Genomic DNA, 25,379 nt, shown 5'->3' with positions numbered 1-25,379 from the left:
CCTAAACTTAGGCTGTTAAACTTAGATTTTATGCATCTAAATATTGGTCTTTTATTTTAAGTGGGAGGTCTGTCAGCATCTACAGATTTCAACCTGTAATAATCCCACATGAATTGTGGGTGGGTAGCTTCCCCCTAAACATTCAACAAACAGATGGTAGATGAAAAGCAATGATTTATTATTTTTTAAAATCTCATGATTTTAAGCCAATCATGTGTTGTATTAATTTAGATGGAATATATGAGCTAAAGGTGTTAACATGACCCTGACTGTCCAATGTTAAACAAGGTTTGGGATTTGGTATTCAGAAACCTCAGCCTGCTTAGTCCCATGACAAACACCATTAAAATTCCTCTTAACATTTTATTAAAGATATATAAAAAAGAAGGAAAAACAGTTTAAGTAATTGAAATTTAAAATATTAAACAGGGCTTTCATTTTAACATCATCTCTTGTTCCCTTTCTCTTTAGCTGGAGAGAGTTTTTCAAAGGAAAAAGACCCTTGTTTGACAGTCATTTAGATGGTATCAAATATGGCAATAACTGTTCTTTTGGAGGGAAAGAAGAGTTGAGATGGGCTGCAGAGGTCATTCCTGCTGCTGCTGTTAAAATTTGATCCCATTTCCTAGTAAGACAAAAACACAAGAGGGAAGAGGAAAGAACTGCAATGATAGAAGATGCAGCTTCTGTGTCTGGTGGTTGACTTTTACTTGCAACCTCACTCCAAGACTTGTACCACATCGGGCTGTTTAGGGCACTGCTGTTAGATGCCTCTTCCAGTCACAGACTCACAGCAAAGTTGCAAAATATGCAGTCTTGGCTGCTAAGCCAGAGTTATTTTAAACAGAGGGGGAAAGGGGCGAGAGATAGAAAAAAGAGAAGAAATAATGTAGGGAAAGAAAAGGACACATGGGGGGCGGACATAGCCTCACATCCCAGCTGGTGTTTGAGATTTAGCTGAGACTGGCAGAGGTGGTGATGTCATCTGCCTCCCTCTCTCTGGCTCGGTGTGGTCAGCACATCTTTCAGGATTAGTATCGAAGAAGGCCTGGGATCCCAGAAGATGATGGGGGTAGCAGCAATGATGATAAAACTTGCTCCAGTAGCCGTTTTTTTCTCCCCAAAGTCTCTTTAAGGACCCCAAAAGGGAGTGATGAGTGGAACAGTCAATCCCCTCATTATTTTGTCCACCAATTAGGTCTAGTTTCCAACACACCAATTTGGGGTCACTGGTTTCTGGTTCCACACTTCTCTTGTTTACCAACAATGATCTTAATATAGTCCTTGAATTATATCAGTAGATCTTTTTGTATGAATTAATTTAGTCCATCTCATTTTTTCACCTTTTCTCATTTACATTTATTATTATAGCTTATTGTGGACATCTTATGAACTTTAAGAACATAAAAATGGCCCTACTGGGTCAGACCAAAGGTCCATCTAGCCCAGTATCCTGTCTTCCAACAGTGGCCAATGCCAGGTGCCCCAGATGGAATGAACAGAACAGGTAATCATCAAGTGATCCATCCCCTGTCGCTCATTCCCAGCTTCTGGCAAACAGAGGCTAGGGACACCATTCCTGCCCATCCTGGTTAATAGCCATTGATAGACCTATCCTCCATGAATTTATCTAGTTCTTTTTTGAAGTCTGTTATGGTCTTGGCCTTCACGACATCCTCTGGAAGGAGTTACACAAGTTGACTGTGCATTGTGTGAAGAAATACTTCCTTTTATTTGTTTTAAACCTGCTGCCTATTAATTTCATTTGGTGACCTCTAGTTCTTGTGTTATAAGAAGGAGTAAATAACACTTCCTTGTTTACTTTCTCCGTACCCGTCATTATTTTATAGACCTCTATCATATCCCCCCTTAGCCGTCTCTTTTCCAAGCTGAGAAGTCCCAGTCTTATTAATCTCTCCTCATATGGAAGCCATTCCATGCCCCTAATAATTTTTGTTGCCCTTTTCTGAACCTTTTCCAATTCTAATATATGTTTTTTGAGATGGGGAGACCACGTCTGCACACAGTATTCAAGATGTGGGCATACCTTGGATTTATATAGAGGCAACATGATATTTTCTGTCCTATTATCTATCCCTTTCTTAATTATTCCCAGCATTCTGTTTGCTCTTTTGTCTGCTGCTGCACATTGAGTGGATGTTTTCAGAGAACTATCCACAATGACTCCAAGATCTCTTTCTTGAGTGGTAATAGCTAATTTAGATCCCATCATTTTATATATATAGTTGGGATTATGCTTTCCAATGTGCATTACTTTGCATTTATCAACATTAAATTTCATCTGCCATTTTGTTGCCCAGTCACCCAGTTTTGAGAGAGTCTTTTGTAGTTCTTCGCAGTCTGCCTGGGTCTTAACTATCTTTAGTAATTTTGTATCATCCACAAATTTTGCCACCTCACTGTTTATCCCTTTCTCCAGATCATTTATGAATATACTGAATAGAACTGGTCCCAGAACAAACCCCTGGGGGACACCACTATTTAGCTCTCTCCATTCTGAAAACTGTCCATTTATACCTATCCTTTGTTTCCTATCTTTTAACCAGTTACCAATCAATGAGAGCACCTTCCCTCTTATCCTGTGGCAGCTTACTTTAGTGGGTAATTTTTCTGCACTGGTCAGGTACAGACAGTCAAGAAGTGCATGTCCCTTCACTTCAGAGAGTGTGGGTCAGGTTTTTCCGATACCAACTCACACACCTTAGTTCTGTGCCTTCATATTTTTATTTGATCCATCAGCCAGATCAAATAAAAAATAAAAACAGACCAACCAATCAGGGTAGACCACATTGTTAATGTGGTTAGTATGGCTTATAATTGATGCATACTTATCTCCTTGTAGCCAATTGTCAGTTAATCATATAAGTTAGACATATTTATCTCCTGTAGACAATTGGGTCTTAAATGCGGTTAATGTGGGTTTGATAAGTAGATAGGAGTCAACACAAAGTGTTATCTGGTTCCAGCGCATCCTGACCACAAGTTTCAGTTTAATTCTGCAAAGCTTGTTTTCTTGAAGCATCTGGAAGTTTGAGGCCTAATATTGCTAAAACCCTTGTTCATTGCTAGCTTGACAATACTTTTGTTCAAATTACTCACGTTTCTTCAGAACTCTTGGGTGAATACCGTCTGGTCCTGGTGACTTATTGCTGTTTTATTTATCAATTTGTTCCAATACCCCCTCTAATGACCGTTCAGTCAGGGACAGTTCCTCAGATCTGTCACCTAAAAAGAATGGCTCAGGTTTGGGAATTTCCCTCACATCCTCATCCATGAAGACTGATGCAAAGAATTCATTTAGTTTCTCCTCAATGGCCTTATTGTCCTTGAGTGCTCCTTTAGCACCTCGATCGTCCAGTGTACCCACTGGTTGTTTAGCACACTTCCTGCTTCTGATGTACTTTAAAAAAAATTTTGCTATTACTTTTTGAATCTTTGGCTAGCTGTTCCTCAAATTCTTTTTTGGCCTTCCTAGTTGTATTTTTACACTTCATTTCCCAGTGTTTATGCTCCTTCCATTTTTCCTCACTAAGATTTAACTTCCACTTTTTAAAGGATGCCTTTTTGCCTTTCACTGCTTCTTTTACTTTGTTGTTTAGCCACGGTGGCACTTTTTTGGTTCTCTTACTCTGGTTTTTAATTTGGGGTATACTTTTAAGTTGAGCCTCCATTATGGTGTCTTTAAAAAGTTTCCACACAGCTTGCAGAGATTTCACTTTTGGCACTGTACCCTTTAATTTCTGTTTAACTAACCTCCTCATTTTTGTGTAGTTCCCCTTTCTGAAATTATATGCTACAGAGTTGGGCCACTGTGGTGTTTTTCCTGTCACAGGGATGTTAAATTTAATTTTATGGTCACTATTACCAAGTGGTCCAGCTATATTCACCTCTTGGACCAGATGCTGTGCTCCGCTTAGGACTAAATCAAGAATTGCCTCTCCTTTGGTGGGTTCTAGGACTAGCTGCTCCAAGAAGCAGTCATTTAAGGTGTCAGGAAACTATCTCTGCATCCCATCCTGAGGTGACATGTACCCAGTCAATATGGGGATAATTGAAATCCCCCATTATTGTTAATATTGAGTTTATTTTAATAGACTCTCTAATCTCCCTGAGCATTTCACAGTCACTATAATCATCCTGGTCAGGTAGTTGGTAATATATCCCTACTCCTATATTCTTATTATTAGAGCATGGAATTTCTATCCATAGAGATTCTATGGTACAGTTTGATTCATTTACAATTTTTACTTCATTTGATTCTATGCTTTCTTTCACATATAATGCCACTCCCCCACCAGCATGACCTGTTCTGTCCTTCCAATATATTTTGTACCCTGCTATTATTGTATCCCGTTGATTATCCTCATTCCACCAAGTTTCTGTTATGCCTGTTATACCAATATCCTCATTTAATATGAGGCACTCTAATTCACCCATTTTATTATTTAGACTTCTAGTATTGGTATATAAGCACTTTAAAAACTTGTCTCCTTTTAGCTGTCTGCCATTACATGATATACTTGAATGGGACGCTTTTATTTGACTGGCTTCAGAGAGGTAGCCGTGTTAGTCTGTATCAGCAAAAAGAACAAGGAGTACTTGTGGCACCTTAGAGACTAACAAATTTATTTGAGCATAAGCTTTCATGGGCTAAAACCCACTTCAAAGGATGCATGCAGTGGAAAATACAGTAGAAAGTATATATATATATATATATACACACACACACACACACACACACACAGAGAACATGAAAAAATGGGTGTTGCCATACTCACTATAATGAGAGTGATCAATTAAGGTGAGCTATTATCAGCAGGAGAAAAAAAACCTTTTGTAGTGATAATCAGGATGGCCCATTTCCAACAGTTGACAAGAAGGTGAGAGTAACAGTGGGAGGGATGCGGGGCAGGGGGAATAGTTTTACTTTGTGTAATGACCCATCCACTCCCAGTCTTTATTCAAGCCTAATTTAATGGTGTCCAGTTTGCAAATTAATTCCAATTCAGCAGTCTCTCGTTGGAGTCTGTTTTTGAAGTTTTTTTGTTGTAATATTGCGACTTTTAGGTCTGTAATCGAGTAATATTGTGACTTTTGCAAACTGGACACCATTATATTAGGCTTGAATAAAGACTGGGAGTGGATGGGTCATTACACAAAGTAAACATATTTCCCATGCCTGTTTCCCCTCCTACTGTTACTCTCACCTTCTTGTCAACTGTTGGAAATGGGCCATCCTGATTATCACTACAAAAGGTTTTTTTCCTCCTGCTGATAATAGCTCAGCTTAATTGATCACTCTCGTTATAGTGAGTATGGCAACACCCATTTTTTCGTGTTCTCTGTGTGTGTGTGTGTGTATGTATATATATATATCTTCCTACTGTATTTTCCACTGCATGCATCCGATGAAATGGGTTTTAGCCCACAAAAGCTTATGCTCAAATAAATTTGTTAGTCTCTAAGGTGCCACAAGGTGTTAGTCTCTAAGGTCCCTCCTTCTTTTTATTTGACTGTTTCTGATCAGACTCTGCCTGTATTTTATCATTTTCCATCCTCTTGTTCTCACTGGGACATAGAGATTCTCTATTAATAGATCCTCCCCTAAGTGATGTCCGAACCATGCTCCTCCACACCTGTCGGCTTTCCCCCAGCCCTTAGTTTAAAAACTGCTCTATGACGTTTTTAATGTTAAGTGCCAGGAATCTAGTTCCATTTTGGTTTAGATGGAGCCCATCCTTCCTGTATAGGCTACCCCTTTCCCAAAGGTTTCCCCAGTTCCTAATAAATCTAAACCCCTCCTCTCTACACCATCATCTCATCCATGCATTGAGACTCTGCAGTTCTGCCTGTTTATCTGGCCCTGCGTGTGGAACTGCGAGCATCTCAGAGAATGTTACCATGGAGGTCCTGGACTTTAATCTCTTACCTAGCAGCCTAAATTTGGCCTCCAGGATCTCTCCTATCCTTCCGTATGTCATTTGTACCTACATGTACTATGACCACTGGCTCCTCCCCAGCACTACACATAAGTCTATCTAGATGTCTCGAGAGATCCGCAACCTTCACACCAAGCAGGCAAGTCACCATTCGGTTCTCCTGGTCATCGCAAACCCAGCTATCTGTGTTTCTAATGATCAAATAGCCTATTACTAATACCTGTCTCTTTCTAATAGCTGGAGTTCCCTCCCCCGGAGAGATATCCTCAGTGCAAGAGGACACCACATCATCATCTGGAAGGAGGGTCCCAACTATGGGATCATTTCCCTCTGTTCTAGTTAGATGCTCTCCTTCCCTGGGACTTTCATCCTCCTCAACAGCACAGAAGCTCTCAGACCAGAGCTGGGACCATTCTACTGTGTCCCAGAAAGTCTCATTATATCTCTGTCTCCCTCAGCTCTTCCAGTTCAGCCACTCTGGTGTCCAAAGCCCGTACATGGTCTCTGAGGGCCAGAAGCTCCTTGCACCAAATCCACACATCCGCCACCTGCCCATAGGGCAGGTAATCATACATGCTGCATTGGGTGCAATAAACTGGGTAGCCCCCACGCCGTTGCTGGACCTCTGCCTGCATTCTCTTTTTACACCTGCAGCTGGTTCCTTTGTTTTTTTGTTTATACCAAGGGGATATTATTGGCTTTTAAGTTTAACAAATGTTGAGTTCTCGCCCCCCCCCCCCCACTACCACTCTAAAATCTCTCACAAAACTCCCCTGTTAGCCATTCCTGTTTGCGAGCTCCTCTGGTTGCTTAGGAGTGGGCTTTTAAAACCCTGGGCTCCCTAAGTAGCCCTGCCCCCTGGTTAAGGGTTGATGGGTGCTAAAAGGCTTAGGGATCACATACTTTCTACAGTTGATCTTACAAATAGGGTAAATTTGTAGGCCAAATTATTACCACATGGTTAGGAGTGGGCTTATTCAGGATTTTTAAATGCTTGAAGTTGGTAGTACTACATAAAAAGCATTTTATAGTGGAGGCACAAAACTAGAATTAATGCAAAGTTGAAAAAAATCAAACAATCATAAGCTAGGAATGCAGAATTAAGACTGAAAGCTCAACATTAACTGTATTCCCCTTGTTCTTCTGCCTTTCAAATAAGGTCTCTCTTCGTAGCATTCTAAAGCTTTTGTTAAATAATGTGATTTATAATTTCATACAAACCAGAATTGTTTCTAGAACCTTGCACACTGTGGATTACAATGTCGTACACATACTAAGCAATGGGATAAATCTTCATAGTCTTGAAATCTGACCCTCTGATGAACTTCTGCATTTCACACCTCGGCCTCCCCAAAAATTGGGAGTAGATCAGGATGGTTTTTCAACTCAGGAGATCTATATTCCTTCCACGCAGAGCTGTTGGGTAAAGGTTTCAGAGGCAGAATTGAACCCAGAAATATTTATGACACCACACAATGGCTTCCACTTTGACGATGGTGTTTCTTTGAAGTTCTTTGAAGTTTCCCTGACTATCTTACACTTCACTCCTCTTCAACTCAGTATATTAAGCTGAGGCACCCTTAGACACAAAGAGACAACTTTTGTCCCCTTACTGTGACCGGGACATCACAGGGCTAGACAGGGCTGGCCTTACCATGTGGCGAAATTAGGCGGCTGCCTCATGTGCCAGACTGGGCTGAGTGTGGGGGGAGCCACTAGGACCCAGAGTGTAGAAAATTGTGTCTGTTGCTGGTGCATATGTATTCTCTCTGCTCTAGATGCATAGAGATGGTGGAGTGCTGTGCTAGAGGAAGGAGGGCACAAAAGACATAACAGGAAAGCAGGAGAAAAGGTGAGAGGGAATAACAGAAAACAGCAGGAGCTGCAGGGACAGAGAGGAGGAGGAGCCTCTTATGTACCACTCTAGCACCCCCAGGAGCCTGGACTGATTAACACCAGCTTCTCAGGGAGTTTCCTGTTTCCTGCTACTTCCCTGAACCCACGTGAGGAGAACAGGCAGTCAACTGAAGTAGTAGGAGCCAGTTAGGCCTTTAAGACGCTGATATCTTCCCTCACTCAGGCTCTGCTACCAGTCTGCTTATTTGTCCCCTTGAATTGAGTGTTGAGAGCCACTATAGCTGGCACAGAACAGCAGCCATGAGTGAAAGAAGATGCTCTGGGGCAGCATTCAGAAAAAGAAAAAGCAAAGGAAGCTTTTCTATCTAAACAGGAAGGAGCTCTCCTGAAATACATAGACACAAATGTTCATGGTGAGTCTTTCGGCCCCAGTGAGGATGTGAGTGGTGAGAAGATGCCTGATCTTCCAGTTAGTCAGAGTGCAGGTGACCTGGTAGCTACTGCAGCATCCGTATCTCCATCTCAAATGGATGTAACCATGCACATTCCTGAAGAAAAGTGTAGATCAGAGGGTGGTGGAGGTGCAAGAAACAGCTGCTGCTGAGTTTAGTTCCTTAAGTCTAGATAATCCAGGACTGTGGACCCACTTGAGCAGTTGCCTGAGGGACTTCCTTGTACTGCATGGGCCACAGCAAGTGAAAAACTTCATGTTCCCCAAAGACAATGAAAATAGAAGAAGTTTCCATCCAACACGTTACTGACGTGAAATCCCCAATGGTGACAAAGTGGAGAGGCCATGGCTTATGTACTCAAAACCCCCAAATGCTGCATACTGTTTTTGTTGCAAACTCTTCCAATCTAATGTTCCAGCCACATTGGGTTCTACGGGAACCAAGGACTGGGAAAATCTGGCTAGAAATCTGGCATGCCATGAGAAGGCAGCAAATCACCAGAGAGCATTCCGTAGGTGGAAAGAGCTTGAGATGAGACTAAGGGTAAAGGCCACCACAGATGATCAGCATCAAGAGAAGATTGCATCAGAGTCTCTTTACTGGGAAAATGTTCTGAAAAGACTCATTGCCATTGTGAGAATGCTTGCTACCCAAAACCTAGCACTGCATGGCACTTCAGATCAGCTGTATGTGCCAAACAACGGAAACTTCCTTAAAATTGTGGAGCTGATGGCTGAGTTTGATGCTGTACTCCAGGAGCATCTAAGAAGAGTCACCACCCAAGAAATGTACACACACCACTACCTTGGAAAAACCATTCAAAATGAGATCATACAGTTCCTGGCAACAAAATTCAAACAGAAGATTGTGGCAGATCTGAAGTCAGTAAGATATTACTCTGTTGTTTTGGACTGCACACCTGACATCTGCCATACGGAACAAATGACTTTAATGGTGCGTCTTGTAACAACAACAACAGAACCTAGTGAAAATGTCCCTGCAATGGTGACTGTCAGAGCATTTTCTAGAATTTATGGACATTGATGATCCTACAGGAGCTGGTATGACAAATGTGCTCCTTCAAAAGCTGGAAGATACGGGAATTGGGATAGCTGACACGAGAGGTCAGGGCTATGATAATGTTGCCAAAATGAGAGGAAACAACAGAGGAGTGCAGACATGGATCCGAGAGTTAAACCCTTGCTTTTTTTGTCCCAGCAGTTCTTTCATTGAGCTTGGTGGTTTGTGATGCAGCATCAGCTTCTAGTGAGGCTGCTGAATTTTTTAATGTAATTCAAAGCACCGATGTATTTTTCTCTGCATCAACCCATCGAAGGCAAATTTTGAAGCAACATCTGGGAACATCCTCTCTGACCCGAAACCACTGAGTGCCACACAACGGGAAAGTCGAGTGTAGGCGATAAAGCCTATCGAACACCAAATTGGGAAGATAGATGACGGCATAGTTACCATTATGGAGGATAATGCTATGACAGGAACTGTTTGTGGGAGAACAGTGGCAGAGGGAAATGGAATCACCAGAAACATGCATAACTTCAAATTTCTGTGTGGCTTAGTGCTGTGGCATGACATACTGTTTGAAATAAATGTTGTAAGCAAGAGACTCCAAGGTGCTGACCTTGATATATCTGGAGCAATGGAACAACTGGACAAAGCAAAGTCATAGCTACAGTCTTACCGGTCAGATGAGGGATTTCAAAACGTTCTGAAGAGTGCACAGAAGTTAGCAGAGGAACTTCACACTGAAGCTATTTTTCCCACCCATTCAAGAATACAAGAGTCTCCGAAGAAGACGACATTTTGATTACAAGGCACGGGATAATCCCAGAAGAGACCCCAACAACAATTCAAAGTTGAATTCTTTAACCAGGTGCTAGACTGTGCAATACAGTCAGCTGAAGAATGTTTCATGCAGCTCAAGGAACACAGCAGTATATTTGGGATGTTGTATGATATTCCAAAACTCCTCACTATGCCTGAAGAAGACCTACACCAATAATGCAGGGCTCTAGAGAGAGTGTTGACACATAATGACATGTGCAATATTGATGCGAGTGATTTAGGTGATGAACTGAAAGCCCTTTCAAGATACATTTCAGCAGGATCAACTCCAAAGGCTGTTCTGGAATAATATGTGCACAGATAAGACGACCACCTTCTTTCCAAATGCTTTTGTTGCTCTGTGCATACTTCTAACACTTCCTGTAGCAGTTGCCAGTGGAGAATGCAGCTTCTCCAAGCTGAAGTTAATAAAAACATATCTACGCTCCACAATGACACAGGAAAGGCTGGTCAGCCTTGCAACCGTCTCAGTAGAGCATGAGCTGGCCCAGACTGTGGACCTTCAGCAGGTAGCAGTTCAACTCTTTGCAACCAAGAAGGCATGGAATGCACCACTTTGGTTATTCAAACAGCTAAAAATGCCAGTGTTCACTATTCAGACAAGAAAAGTTACATTTGCTGTTCAGGTGTTTGAAAGTTAAGTGTTCTTAAAATGTGTTCAAAAATTTTAAGTTGTTAGTTCTCCTTTATTGGGGTAGGTAGCAGAGCAGTACCATGAAAGGAGTAGAACAGAAAGAAGGCAGAATTGAGACCTTTCAAAGTTTTGGCCCAAGCAAGTCGGCATGGGGGTGTCATTTGAGCTCCCTGCTTCAGGTGCCAAAATGTTGTGGGCCAGCCCTGGGGCTAGATCTTTTGTAGCTGCTCCCCAGCCACTTGCTCTGAGTGACCAGGTACTGCTGTTTATCCTCCATAAAGGGGTATGCCCTGATCCCGGTTTACAGCCTGTTGGTATAGATTGGACAGTCTTCAGCAGTGGAATCCTGCAGTCTAGTTTCAAAACAACTAGTCCTAGTGAAAGACCTCTCCTTGTACCCTACCGAATCAGAAGATTTACCCCACAGAACTCAGACTCATTATTTTTACTTGCAATTGTGTTTGTGTTAAACGTGAGAGACTATGGATTGTGAATGAGTTCAATGTGGTTTATTGTTAATGTTTCCAATCATAATAATTAATACATTGTCTCCAGCAGCTCTCACTGCTGGGACTGTTTTTTTTTTAAATGGAATTGTTCTGCTAGATTTCTCCTTTAAGCTATAACTTTCCAAGGTTCATCCCCTGCACTCCCTCAGAGTTTCTGGCTGACAGCTTTGTGAGACAGAATGTAGATCTCTTCACGCTGAAGAGATTCCTGTTTCAGTCTCTAAAACACCCTGAGACAAATCCGCTACACCAAACTCTGCAGAATTCATGAATCCTCCATTCCCTCTGCACAGATCCTGCCAAATTCCCCAAGTACCTCAAAGCCACTATTCTTCTTTGAACCACATCAGACAGAACACATACGTTTCTTTATAACCCTCTTTGCATTGTTTTCATATCATTTTTGACAACCTTCTCCCTTAAGCTAGAAGGCATCCTTACAAATTAAATGCCCCTCTTCAGAAGCAAAAACCGCCAAATTGCATCATTGTTTCTTAGCCCAGGTCATAGGCAGCAATCCACTTCACTTCTAAAATCACTTTCCTCATCTCTCAGTGAAATGGGAAATAATTTCCCAGAATTTACATTCCAAGCACCAGAAAAAAATCACATAATCTATGGAGAATCTGGCTGGACAAATTCTGACTGGAAATAAGCTATACATTTTTAACAGTGAAAGCAATTAACCACTGGAACAACTTACCAAACGTCTTCTAATTTTGGGAGTCTCAATTTTTGGGTACACAAGGTGAGATAATATTTCGGGATTAATTCTTGGAAGCACTAATCACCCTCATTGGCAAATGAACTCCAATTGAGAGCTGAGAAATCAGGCCTGAAAATCAGGCTCTGATTGACTCAAGTGGGGCACCTAAAATTAGAGCTCCCTTTTGAAAATTTGGGCCTACATGACTTATTCAACATTTCATAAGTCTGTGGGAGATCAAGGAATAGATGCCCATGGAATTTCCATGATCAGTATGAATGCTGTGACCTAAAATGACTCATTAAAAAAAGTTCTGTATATTTTACTATAGGTACAAAACATATCCCAGATTTTTTTTTAAAGCAATACTATCTAAGTCTGTTGAGTTCATTCATGAATATAAACAACCACTTGGAAGATTATATTTATGAAATTCAAACTGTAATTAAAAATCATGTATCCCAAGATAGTGTGCTTGACTAATGAAACATTCAAATTGTAAGAGTCTATGAATAATTTATTTTCTGTTGCTGTTACAGATTTAAGCATCTAATATCTCTGAAGAATGAATGAAATCCAGCCTTCCTGTTGGAATAGCACGCCTGTCTTGTTCAACAGATCCTGGAGTGGAGGGCATTACTACCAAGTGATCAGTGCAGCAGAAACAATCATCCTTCCCTCTCTAATTGGGATTATCTGCTCAATGGGATTAGTTGGCAATATCCTCATTGTGTTCACCATACTAAGGTATGGAATTTAGCATATGTGCTGCAACTGAGACTTACTGCTGTAAACAAATCATTTGAATACCTTAAGGAATGGAATTCTCCAGCAAAGACTAGTACAATAAATAATTCATGATCTATGTAGTCATTTTGACACATGGTTCTGTCTAACCAAATTAAATTTGGGCCATGATTCAGGAAAGCACATAAACATATGATTAGATCCCTCCCTTCACAGGGAAGCACTTAAACACATGCTTCACTTCAAGCACACGTTTATTGAGTTCAGTGGGACTTAAGCACACATGTAAGCTTTCTTCCGCAATAGGGATGCTTTTTTGAATTGAGAGTTTAGAAACTGATCTAGCTCCCACTGAATTCAATGGCAAAATTCCCATTAACTTGGGTAGCGTAGGGCCTTAAGTTTTATCAAAAAAATGTCATCACCTTCCGTAGTAGGGTGGTTGCCCCACTCCAAGGTAAAAGGGTTTAAGAGCAGCTGAGGGAGGTTGGCGAGGTAGTTGGCCCCAGGTGTGGCTTGCTTAATCAGGCCACAGCTGGCCTAGATAAAAGAGCTGTGGGTCCAGAAGGCAGTAAGTCTGTCTCTCTCGTTGTGGAGAGAGAAGGACCTGGCTGCCTGGGAGCTCAGGGTACTAGAAGTAGAGTAGTACTGGGGAAAGGCAAGAGGAGCTCCAGCCTGGCAAATCCCCAGGCTGCGGGCCTTGCTAAAGGCTAAAGCAGGTACTGGGGTTGCAGAAGTGTAGCTCAGGGTTAGGTGGCAGCAGCTGGTCCTACCCCCTTGCCAATGATGAGTGGCCATTATAGACTGCAGTCTGCCCCAGGGAAAGAGGGCTAGATGATGACTGGCAGTAGCCACTGAGGCAAGGTGGGCTTAGAGGGTTGGGGGTTCCCCTGGGAGGGGAGACCCAGAGTGTGGGGCATTGCGGTGGGGCAGCACCCTGAGCTAAAGGGCACTGGGAGGGACATGGGGGGCGTGAGGCAGGTGAGCCATCAGCCAGCAAAGGGAGCTCCAAGGCTGGAAAAGAGCTAATTCCCAGGTTGACCAGCAGGAGGCGCCACGCCAGTGAGTTTCGACTTTGTTACACTTTCCCTCTCTAACAATGCAGTTTGATCCAGTGAGCATTTTCTCTCACGACTTAAAATGATTAAGAGGGATAATCTGTGCAAGAGACTTGCTACTCTGTGACATTCAGACAAAAAATATAAATGCAAATATCTGACCCTTGCATACAGATTGTTTTCTTGCTCAGACATCCATTTGGAAGCCACGTGACTTATTTTGAGACTTTAAGTAATAATATTTTTTAAAAAGAAAAGGAGTACTTGTGGCACCTTAGAGACTAACCAATTTATTTGAGCATAAGGTTTCGTGAGCTACAGCTCACTTCATCGGATGCATTCAGTGGAAAGAAAGTTTCCACAGTATGCATCCGATGAAGTGAGCTGTAGCTCCTGAAAGCTTATGCTCAAATAAATTGGTTAGTCTCTAAGGTGCCACAAGTACTCCTTTTCTTTTTGCGAATACAGACTAACACGGCTGTTACTCTGAAACCTGTCAATATTTTTAAAGTAATTCTATAAAAACAAAAACAACTGAAACATACACTTTTCAAAACAGAATCTATCTAAGCTTATTTTTTATAGCAGACTGCTACTACACTCTTCTGGTTAATAAGGGCCTCCCAGGATTTCATCACTTTCCCCAGCATTACCCCATACTCCCAGTAACAAGAACTTCTGTGCTAGATGCGGATTCCTTTGTGTCAGAGAAATCCCTAGCTGTATCTTTAAGTTTGCTTTGCTGTGATCTAGCAACGTCAAGCAGAGTTCTTGGACCTCAGCCTCTGGCCCAATTATGAATTATATTTTTGTGCAAGAAGAAAATATCTTTAATCTCCTGATTCTATCAACACTTTTATAGTGAGACTCTCAACTGCATGATTTCACCACAAAATTGAAAGATGTTTCATCAGAAGCTGATTTGATCTAAGCACCCATAATGCAAATTATTATAAACGTGAAAGACTAAGGCTAATACATGTCAGCATCAGCAAGATTTAATAAATGAACTCTGTCCATAGACAGAGTGAACTTTAAGGGGGGAGATTTCCAATGACACAAAAAGGAATTAGGCACCTAATAGCCTGTTCTGCCTTTGAAAATCTCCCTCTAAAGCTCTAAGGCTACATTCACAAAGGAGCTTAGGTGTGGTGACACTGACTGCATTTTATGCACCTAGAAAATAACTGGGGTTTACAAACCCTGAGTTTGGCACCTAGGCTCCCTATACAATGAATGGGAAGAGATAGGTGCCTCGGAATGAGATTCACAAAAGCCAACACACTAAGCAGGGAAACACCTAAGCTAGCCAATGGGAGATGCCAACATGAGGGGTGTGTCCTAAATCCTGCCTCTACTACCCCTCAGGGGAGTACCCTAGTCACTGGGCGATGGGATATTCTGATGTGGGACTCCCTCAGTCTCTCCTTTCAAAGCTGTTCTACTATGAATAACTAATGATAGGATCACTAGGCCAGAGAGAGAGGTGACTGTAGCCTGGTGGTTAATGCACTCACCCAGGATATGGGAGAGGCAGTCCCCCTGCTCCAATGACTTTAAATTATGTAGTCACAGTGGAAGAATTTCAGCAGGAGAGATTGAGAGACACCCACGTCAGAATGTCCCATAGCTCAGGGGTGGAGCACTCTTCTGAGAAATGGCAGTGCCGAGTTCAAATTCCTCCTCCCCCTCAGGAAGAGGGAGGATTTGAACCAGGGGTCTCCCATGGCCCAGGTGAGTATCTTATCATTGGGCTAAAAGTTATGAGGGAGGCCCTCCTCCCCTCACTGTTTTGTGTAAGTTCACCTATAGGGGCCTGTGACACAGTGCACTCACCACTGCGGTGCCTCCTGCTGGTTGTTCTGGGGATTAGCTCTGCCAACCAGTGCGCCCTCTTCTGCTGATGTCTTGCTGTCATCACTTCTGCTCCAGGACCTACATCACTCCCAGGACCGTGATGTCTTCCTTAGGACACATATTTCCAGCTGTGCCGCACTCTGTGCTCCCCCCTTCCAGGGGAATGTCCTGCAGACTGATGGTCCAGCCACTTCCTCAGTGGTGAGAGGGGGACCCAGGCCCATACACTACTCCAGGTCCTGGCCCAAGGACCTTGTAGATGTCAGCTATGAGCTGCGTCCCCTCCAACCGCTCAGTCTACTTCCCTGGGTAGCTTCCCCACCACCCCAGCACCTTCTCCGCCCTTATCTCAGGGCCTCAACATGCCAGTTTTAGCAGTCATCCAGGAGCTTGCTCTCACTCTCCTGATCCTGCCCAGCACTGCTATGTCCAGGGAGCTAGCTTTCTTCCTTCTCTAAGGCAGCCCATCCTCCCTCCTTAAGTTCCAGGGAGCTACTTACTGCCTCTGCTCTGCCCTGCAGCTCTTCTTATATGGGCCTACTCAACCCTGATTGGCTGCTCCTCACAACCTCTCTCCTATTGGCTGCTTTCTGCGCAGTAAAGGGCTCCATTACTCCTTTACTGACCAGTGTGGGGTGGATGCCCCATCATGGAGCATGCTTACCAGATTGAGCCTGTCAGGGTTACTTCCCCATTCTGAACTCTAGGGTACAGATGTGGGGACCTGCATGAAAGACCCCCTAAGCTTATTCTTACCAGCTTAGGTTAAAAACTTCCCCAAGGTACAAACTTCGCCTTGTCCTTGAACAGTATGCTGCCACCACCAAGCGTTTTAAACAAAGAACAAGGAAAGAGACTTGGAGACGTCTTCCCCCAAAATGTACCCCCAAGCCCTACACCCCCTTTCCTGGGGAAGGCTTGATAATAATCCTCACCAATTTGTACAGGTGAACACAGACCCAAACCCTTGGATCTTAAGAACAATGAAAAATCAATCAGGTTCTTAAAAGAAGAATTTTAATTAAAGAAAAGGTAAAAGAATCACCTCTGTAAAATCAGGATGGAAAATACTTTACAGGGTATTCAGATTCAAAACACAGAGGATCCCCCTCTGGGCAAAACCTTAAAGTTATAGAAAACAGGAATAAACCTCCCTCTTAACACAGGGAAAATTCACATAAAACAAAAGATAAACTAATCCACCTTGCCTGGCTTACCTGTACTGGTTGCAATATTGGAGACTTGGATTAGGATGGGTTGGAGAAGATGGATTTCTGTCTGGCCTCTCTCAGTTCCAAGAGAGAACAAGAACCTAAACAAAGAGCACAAACAAAAGGCTTCCTCCCTACCCTCCAACCAAGATTTGAAAGTATCTTGTTCCCTTATTGGTCCTTTGGGTTAGGTGCCAGCCAGGTTAGCTGAGCTTCTTAACCCTTTACAGGTAACAGGATGTTGCCTCTGGCCAGGAGGGATTTTATAGCACTGTATACAGAAAGATGGTTACCCTTCCCTTTATATTTATGACAGAGCCCTGCAGGCAAGGCAGGTGGAGAAAAGCCTGGTCAGGGGCTGCATTGTGCATGCACAGAAGCAGAGACATAGGTGTCTAGGGAACTTTGACTGCAAAAATTTAGATGCCAAGTGAGGTTGTATGCCTACAGAGTTCAGCAGCAGCAGCAGCTTAGAAGAGGTTCTGTGAAGCCCAGTGGGGCCTGATTCTGGGACTTAGGTACCTAAAATGGCAGTTAAGTGCCTAAGTCCTTTTGTGAATCTAGCCCCAAATGTCTAATGTACTGTAGAAGTTGGCAGCAAAAACAGCTCCCGATCTTTGTGGAGAAGACCATGGGAGTTTGTATGGGCTGGAAGTAAGGGGGATATGTCTGTGAAAATGAATGAATGGATAGAAAGGAAGAGAATGTTCACTGAGCTTTTAAAATTCATAATATAGTCTCTGAAATGTTATAATAAAGGAAAACTAAAAAGGAACAAAGGGTTTTTTTTCCCTCTTGAAAGGCCTTTGTCTGGCATGAATAACAAGAGGCAGAAGAGAATAGAGACAGACACTGACTTTATAAAAATATCATTTAAACTGCATTTCCATGGGAAAATTTTACTTATTGAAATGTATGGACATGAACACTAACACAAAGGAGAAGGATCTGAAAACAGTGCAGTTAAAAACTCAGAGTTGTAATTATTAACATTGACTACAGTAGATAAGCAAACAGAAGAGATTGTAGAAAAATTTATATTTAAAGTTTGGCTCTACTCCAAAACAGGACTATATAAAATATTCACCTTTTGCTGAAAAGATCTGCTTCCACTATGTGTCAGGTCATATCTTCTTTCTTTACTGAATACATTTTTTTACTATTTTTTTCTTCAGTTAGCATCAAAGAATCAACTGCTGAGATAGAAGCTGGATTCTGTCCCTCCTATTATGTCATCAACGGGATTATGAACCATGTTCCAGTTGCAGAATTTTTATTAATAGTGACACAAGATCCAGAAAGAATCCTGTACTTTCAGATTGCAGTTTGAGCTTGCAGGATTGGCAGTTAGAAAATAATTATTTTTACATGCAAATGGAGCTAATTTGATCTGGACCCTATGATGCAATTTTTAAAAGCTCCTCAAAAATGCACTTTGGGCAAAATTCATCCATATGCAGAAGGTCAGCACTAAAGTCCCATTAGAGCCCTACTAAATGGCTCAATGACCTTGTATTGGCCTTCTGAACATGAGTGGATTTCACCCACAGGGAAGGGAGAGTAGAGCTTTTCTATTCTCAAGTACAAAGAAGCAGTCCAGAACATGCTAAGCAAGGTTGAGAAGCGAGGAAGGGCAAAATTATGCAAATGGCACCTTGGGTGTGTGAAGTGTGATCCTGGACTGTTTTGCTGTATGTTCTCTGCTCAGATGGAAGAGAGATGTGCACAATTCCTCTGCACCAAGAAAGAACTGGAAAGTATAGCCTGTTTTCCTTGTTTCTTCCTTAGACTGATTTCAGAAACCAAAGCAATAATAATGTTGGAGGCTTAGAATTCCTCATGCATTGCATCAATATTGGAACCATTAGGTATCTGTAAATGATGTTTTCTGGTTTGACTGAGATTCAGTTAATTTTGGTCTGTAACCAATCCCTGGAGAGACTTCCTTGTGTGTTTGTGTATGCAATGGTATAGATCCTCTGTCTTGTGTTTAAGCTGAGAGGAGCCGCTGATTGGGAGCAAATCCTTTTGAGATTCAGAACATCTGCTGAGATCTCAAGGTGCTAGTTAGTGCAGGCTCTTGGATGGGAATAGAATGAATTATGATTTGTGACAGCACACAGTGCACTTGCCAGGTCCCCCAAAGTTGTTATTGAAATGACAATTAGTGTATGAATTATTGCAATATCAGTTCAAAGTACTATTTAATACTCCTTTTTGTAAGAGAATTGGGATCAGTCTTTCAAATCCTTTCCTGATTAGGTTTCAGTGATAGCCGTGTTAGTCTCTATCAGCAAAAAAAAATGAGGAGTCCTTGTGGCACCTTAGAGACTAACAAATTTATTTGGACATAAGCTTTCGTGGGCTAGAACCCACTTCTTTCGATGCATGGAGTGAAAGCTACAGGAGCAGGTATAAATACATGAAAGGATGGGGGTTGCTTTACCAAGTGTTAGGTCAGTCTAACAAGATAAATCAATTAGCAGGATACCAAGGGAGGAGAAATAACTTTTGAAGTGGTAAGAGAGTGGCCCATTACAGACAGTTGACAAGAAGGTGTGAGTAACAGTAGGGAGAAATTAGTATAGGGGAAATTAAGTTTAGGTTTTGTAATGACCCAACCACTCCCAGTCTCTATTCAGGCCTCATCTGATGGTATCTAGTTTGCAAATTAATTCCAGTTCTGCAGCTTCACGTTGGAGTCTGTTTTTGAAGGTTTTTTTTGTTGAAGAATTGCCACTTTGAGGTCTGTTATTGAGTGACCAGAGAGATTGAAGTGTTCTCCTGCTGGTTTATGAATGTAATGATTCCTGATGTCAGATTTGTGTCCATTTATTCTTTTATGTAGAGACTGTCCGGTTTGGCCAATGTACATGGCAGAGGGGCATTGCTGGCACATGATGACATATATCACATTGGTAGATGTGCAGATGAACAAGCCCCAGATAGTGTGGCTGATATGGTTAGGTCCTATGCTGGTGTCCCCTGAATAGATATGTGGACAGAGTTGGCACCGGGGTTTGTAGCAGGTTTTGGTCCCTGGGTTGGTGTTTTTCTTGTGTGGTGTGTAGTTGCTGGTAAGTATTTGCTTCAGGTTGGGGGGCTGTCTGTAAGCGAGGATTGGCCCGTCTCCCAAGGTCTGTGAGAGTCAGAGGTCGTCCTTCAGGATAGGTTGTAGATCTTTGATGATGCGCTGGAGAGGTTTTAGTTGGGGGCTGTAGGTGACGGCTAGTGGTGTTCTGTTACTTTCTTTGTTGGGCCTGTCTTGTAGTAGGTGACTTCTGGGTACCCTTCTGGCTCTGTAAATCTGTTTCTTCACTTCACCAGGTGGGTATTGCAGTTTTAAGAACACTTGATAGAGATTCTGTAGGTGCTTTTCTCTGTCTGAGGGATCGGAGCAAATGCAGTTGTATCTTAGAGCTTGGCTGTAGACAATAGATCGTGTGATATGGTCTGGATGAAAGCAGGAGCCATGTAGGTAAGTATAGTGGTCGGTATGTTTTCGGTATAGGGTGGTGTTTATGTGACCATCGCTTATTAGCACTGTAGTGTCTAGGAGTGGACCTCTTGTGTGGACTGGTCCAGGCTGAGGTTGATGGTAGGGTGGAAATCATTGCAATCTTGGTGGAATTCCTCAAGGGCCTCCTTCTCATGGGTCCCGATGATGAAGATGTCATCAGTGTAGCGCAAGTAGAGTAGGGGCATAAGGGGATGAGAGCTGAGGAAGCGTTCTAAGTCAGACATAAAAATTGAGGGGCCATGCAGGTACCCATAGCAGTCCCACTGACTTGAAGGTATAAATTGTCCACAAATCCGAAATAGTTGTGGGTGAGGATAAGGTCACAAAGTTCAGCCACCAGGTTTGCCGTGATGGTATCGGCGATGCTATTCCTGATGGCTTGTAGTCCATCTTTGTGTGGAATGTTGGTGTAGAGGGCTTCTACATCCATAGTGGCTAGGATGGTGTTTTCTGGAAGATCATCAAAGGATTGTAGTTTCCTCAGGAAGTCAGTGGTGTCTCAAAGATAGCTGGGAGTGCTGGTAGCGTAGGGCCTGAGGAGAGAGTCTACATAGCCAGATAATCCTGCTGTCAGGGTGCCAATGCCTGAGATGATGGGGCATCCAGGATTCCTAGGCTTATGGATTTTGGGTAGCAGGTAGAATACCCCTGGTTGGGGCTTTATGGGTGTGTCAGTGTAGACTTGTTCCTGAGTTTCTTGAGGGAATTTCTTGAGCAGATGGTGTAGTTTCTTTTGGTAATCCTCAGTGGGGTCAGAGGATAATGGCCTGTAGACTGCAGTGTCAGAGAGTTGTCTAGCAGCCTCTTGTTCATATTCTGACCTATTCATGATGATGACAGTATCTCCTTTGTCAGCCTTCTTTATTATGATGTCAGAGTTGATTCTGAGGTTGTGGATGACGTTGTGTTCTGCATGACTGAGGTTATGAGGCTAGTGATGCTGATTTTCCACAATTTCAGCTCGTGCATGTCGACGGAAGCACTCTATGTAAAAGTCCAGTCTGTTGTTTTGACCTCAAGAAGGAGTCCACTCAGAATCCTTCTTTTTGTAGTGTTGGTAGGAAGCTTTCTGTGTGTTAGTGTGCTGTTCAGTGGTGTGTTAGAAATATTCCTTGAGTCGGAGATGTCGAAAGTAGAATTCTAGGTCACCACAGAACTGTATCATGTTTGTGTGAGTGGTGGGGCAGAAGGAGAGACCCCAAGATAGGACATACTCTTCTGTCGGGCTAAGAGTATAGCTGGATAGATTAACAATATTGTTAGGTGAGTTAAGGGAAGCACTATTGTGGCCCCTTGTGGCATGTAGGAGTTTAGATAGTTTAGTGTCCTTTTTCCTCTGTAGAGATGCAAAGTGTGTGTTGTATATGGCTTGTCTAGTTTTTGTAGAGTCCAGCCACGAGGGAGTTTGTGTGGAAGCTTGGTTTTTTAAGAGAGTTTCTAGTTTTGAGAGTTCATGCTTGATCTTCTCTTGTTTGCTGTACAGGATGTTGATCAGGTGGTTCCGCGGTTTCTTTGAGAGTGTGTGGCATAATCTCTCACTATAATCTGTGTGGTATGTTGATTGTAATGGATTTTTTACTTTCAGTCCTTTTGGTATTATGTCCATTTGTTTGCATTTGGAAAGGAAGATGATGTCTGTCTGTATCTGCAAGAGTTTTTTCATGAAGTTGGTGGATTTCCACTTCATATGGCTAAATTCAGTGCCTTGCATGGTGACAGGTTTCAGTGATTTCCTGATTAGTGTGACTGGGAGGAAGAGTGTTAGCTATAAGACTGAACTAGCTAGAGAAATGACACATTTACAGAATCTGTAGAACTGAAATCTTGATTATTTAAGTTATCTCTCATGTGGCTATATGGATGCGTCAATTATTGAACAGCAAATTGCCCACGTGGCTTATCATGGCTTGGGCAGAAAGCTGATTGCCCATGTAATTTCTGTGCAATTGCTGAAAGAGTTTTAAACTCAATAAAGGAAAAGGAAAAGTAACTGAAAAGAGAGAAAGAGGGTTTGCAATCAAGTCTTTAGGCTGCATTTTTGGTGGTGTTTCATTGATATCATAATGCCACTATATAAATCCATGGTACCCATGCATCTTGAATACTACATTCAGTTCTGGTCACCCCATGTCAAAAATGATATATTAGAATTGGAAAAGGTTCAGATAAAGGCAACAAAAATTATTAGGGGTATGGAACAGCTTCTGTATGTGGAGAGATTAAGAAGATTGGAACTGTACAGCTTAGAGAAGAGATGACTAACCGAGGACATAATAGAGGCTGATATAATCATGAATAATATGGAAAAAATGAATAGGGAAGTGTTATTTAGCACCTCACATAACACAAGAATTAGGGATCAACCAATGAAATTAATAGGCAGTAGGTTTTAAACAAACAAAAGGAAACACTTCTTCACACAATGCCCAGTCAATCTGTGGAACTCATTGCCATGAGATGTTATGAAAGCCAAAAGTATAACTGGGTTCAAAAAAGAATTAGATAGAATCATAGAACCATAGGGTTAGTATGGACTGCAAGAGTCATCTAATCTAACCACCTGCCAAAATGCAGGATTTGTTCCTAGAGGATAGGTCCATCAATGGCTATTAACTAACATGGTCAGGGACACAGTTCCATGCTGCAGGTGTCCCTAAACCTCCAACCGCCAGAAGCTGGGACTGGATGACAGGGGATGGATCATTCAAAATTGCCCTGTTCTGTTCATTCCCTCTGAAGCATCTGGCATTGGGAACTATCAGAAGACAGGATCCTGGGCTAGATGGACCACTGATCTGACCCAGTATGGCCGTTCTTATGTTCTTATGATAGGGGTAGAAATGGTGGTGTTGACAGATTATAGACAACAATTCTTAAATAAAATATAGGTAAACTGTAACCAGTACACTGGTATTAAAATGATGTAGGCAATAACGTGTTTCAAATGGGTCTATACTTCAGTACTGTGGTAGCTCTGACAAACTACAGGAATTTTCAGTATCCAGAAGAGAGCTGTGCAAAATTCAGCATGCAGATAAGTTCACTCCCCAATCCTTTGTACCCTCCTATCCCCTGATCTCTAATTAAATATCCATAGATCCTTGTACCTTGACATACACCATGGAAAAAAGCATGTCATCTCTCCCACAACAATTACTGTGTTCTCAGTATGGGGAGTGTTCTTTATCTTACACTCGGTCCCAGGCTTCAACCTTCTCTGACAATTCCATGTTGGAGCTATCAGCGGGGGGAGCCAAACAGAAACAGAGACCTGTGTTTTCAAAACATCCAGAGAAAAATATTTGCACTTGAAAGGTTCACATCTTTTATTTTCATGTATTCAAGAACTTGTCTCATGCTCTTCAGTTGCACTGCCTTTAATAGTGCTTCAGTTGCCTTGGGATGATCGTAACATAACATTTGACAGCGTAGAGAATCTGAGCTTCCAAATGTAAGTTCAGAAATGCTTGGCAGGATCTCTCCTGTTATTATGTATGAAGTGGTGCTCAAAAGCCCTACAACAAGGAAAACGTGAATGTCAACTTTCTGGTAAACATGTTTACATGGAACATACAAAAGCTTTCTCTGGAAAGTCTGAGTGTTTAAACATAATAGCACCACTGGATGCCTGAAGAGCAACAAGGGGTTTTCTGGAGATCTTCTAGGCTCTTTCAGCATAGACAAGGTTATAGACTGTTTGTCTATAAACACGGGAGGAAAGAACAAACAAACACAAACAAGCATCTCCACATGCTCCATCATCAGTTCCAGCAAACAAACATTATAGCTTTGTACCTCTGTTTTTTCAACATCATAGCCAGATGAGGTAGGAGCATATTTCATTACTTATTAGAGATGTGTGAAACAACCATTTATGTCTAGCTGGTTCCATTGAGCTATAATTTGTGTCTTTTGAAATACTCTTATTTCATACATTCTAGGACGTGGTGGCTGCAGTACAAATAATAAGAAACTTGGGACACTGTTTGAGTGGTGTTATTAATATTATTCGTGAAGTGCCAATAGTGTGATCAGTGTGCTGAATGCAGTATGCACAAGTGGGAATCAGAGTAACAGCCGTGTTAGCCTGTATTCGCAAAAAGAAAAGGAGTACTTGTGGCACCTTAGAGACTAACCAATTTATTTGAACATAAGCTTTCGTGAGCTACCGCTCACTTCATCGGATGAATTTTCTTGCCTGAAGATCTGCCTCCGTACCTTTTGTGTTTTGCAGTGAGATTGACAAATAAGCCTCTACCCTCTACTGGAAAGTAGACTGAAAAGGAATACTATGGGCACCCATTGCTTTCAGAAAACCTTTTGAGCCTGTATTGGGTTGTCTGCTCTTGTCTGTTGGGGAAAAGATAAATACTCAGAATATAGCCATGATGCTACAAAGCACTTTAACACATGCTTAACTTTAAGCATGCAAGTAACCCAGTGGGACTGTTCTCACCAGCTGTGGTCAGTGGGTCTGTTATTCACATGCTTAAAGTTGAACACGTACTTCAGGGCTTTGGTGGACTGGGGCCTAAGTGCCCAGATTAACTAGCTAATGCTCTGTAATAATCCCCCATGAGGTTTTTAATTAAAATATATCTCTTAAATGTATGTGTTTTGAAAAGGTACTTTTCTGTCTCTGTGCTTCTTGGTTTGTTTATGTAACAATATGGCCATCTAAAGTCAGAGAGCCTATTAGTTACACAGGTGACATGCTGAAGCACAGCCCATCTACAAACACCACTCCTGCACACGCTTCTCTCTCTCTCTCACACACACACACTCACTCTCTCTCTCCTCCCCAACACAACTGAGGCCTGTGCTGAGCTAGGAACTTATTTTTTGTAAAGGACCGGATCCTCATCCTCCATTGAGGAGTTCTCTAATTTACACCACCTGAGGCTCTCACCCACTGTCTGCAGATATCATTGAACACACAAAAGCTGTACTATAGGAACCTAATTATGTTTGCAAAGTCAAGCACTCACAAGTTAAAAAATGCCGA

At 42.2% G+C, this 25,379-nt stretch overlaps 1 protein-coding gene across 2 annotated transcripts in view; it reads left to right on the top strand.

Moving 5' to 3' along the window:
- Positions 1 to 25,379, top strand: part of MCHR2 (melanin concentrating hormone receptor 2) — a 77,096-nt gene that overhangs the window by 18,824 nt on the left and 32,893 nt on the right. For both annotated transcript variants that reach the window (XM_074946884.1, XM_074946883.1), the window contains one exon: positions 12,521 to 12,728. In XM_074946884.1, coding sequence (XP_074802985.1) covers positions 12,547 to 12,728 — 182 coding nt within the window. In that variant the 5' untranslated portion in view covers positions 12,521 to 12,546. The remainder of the gene's footprint in view (positions 1 to 12,520; positions 12,729 to 25,379) is intronic.

The sequence above is a fragment of the Natator depressus genome, chromosome 3 (genome assembly GCF_965152275.1).
Source record: "Natator depressus isolate rNatDep1 chromosome 3, rNatDep2.hap1, whole genome shotgun sequence".
Lineage (NCBI taxonomy): Eukaryota > Metazoa > Chordata > Testudines > Cheloniidae > Natator > Natator depressus.
This window is presented reverse-complemented; position numbering and strand designations above follow the sequence as displayed.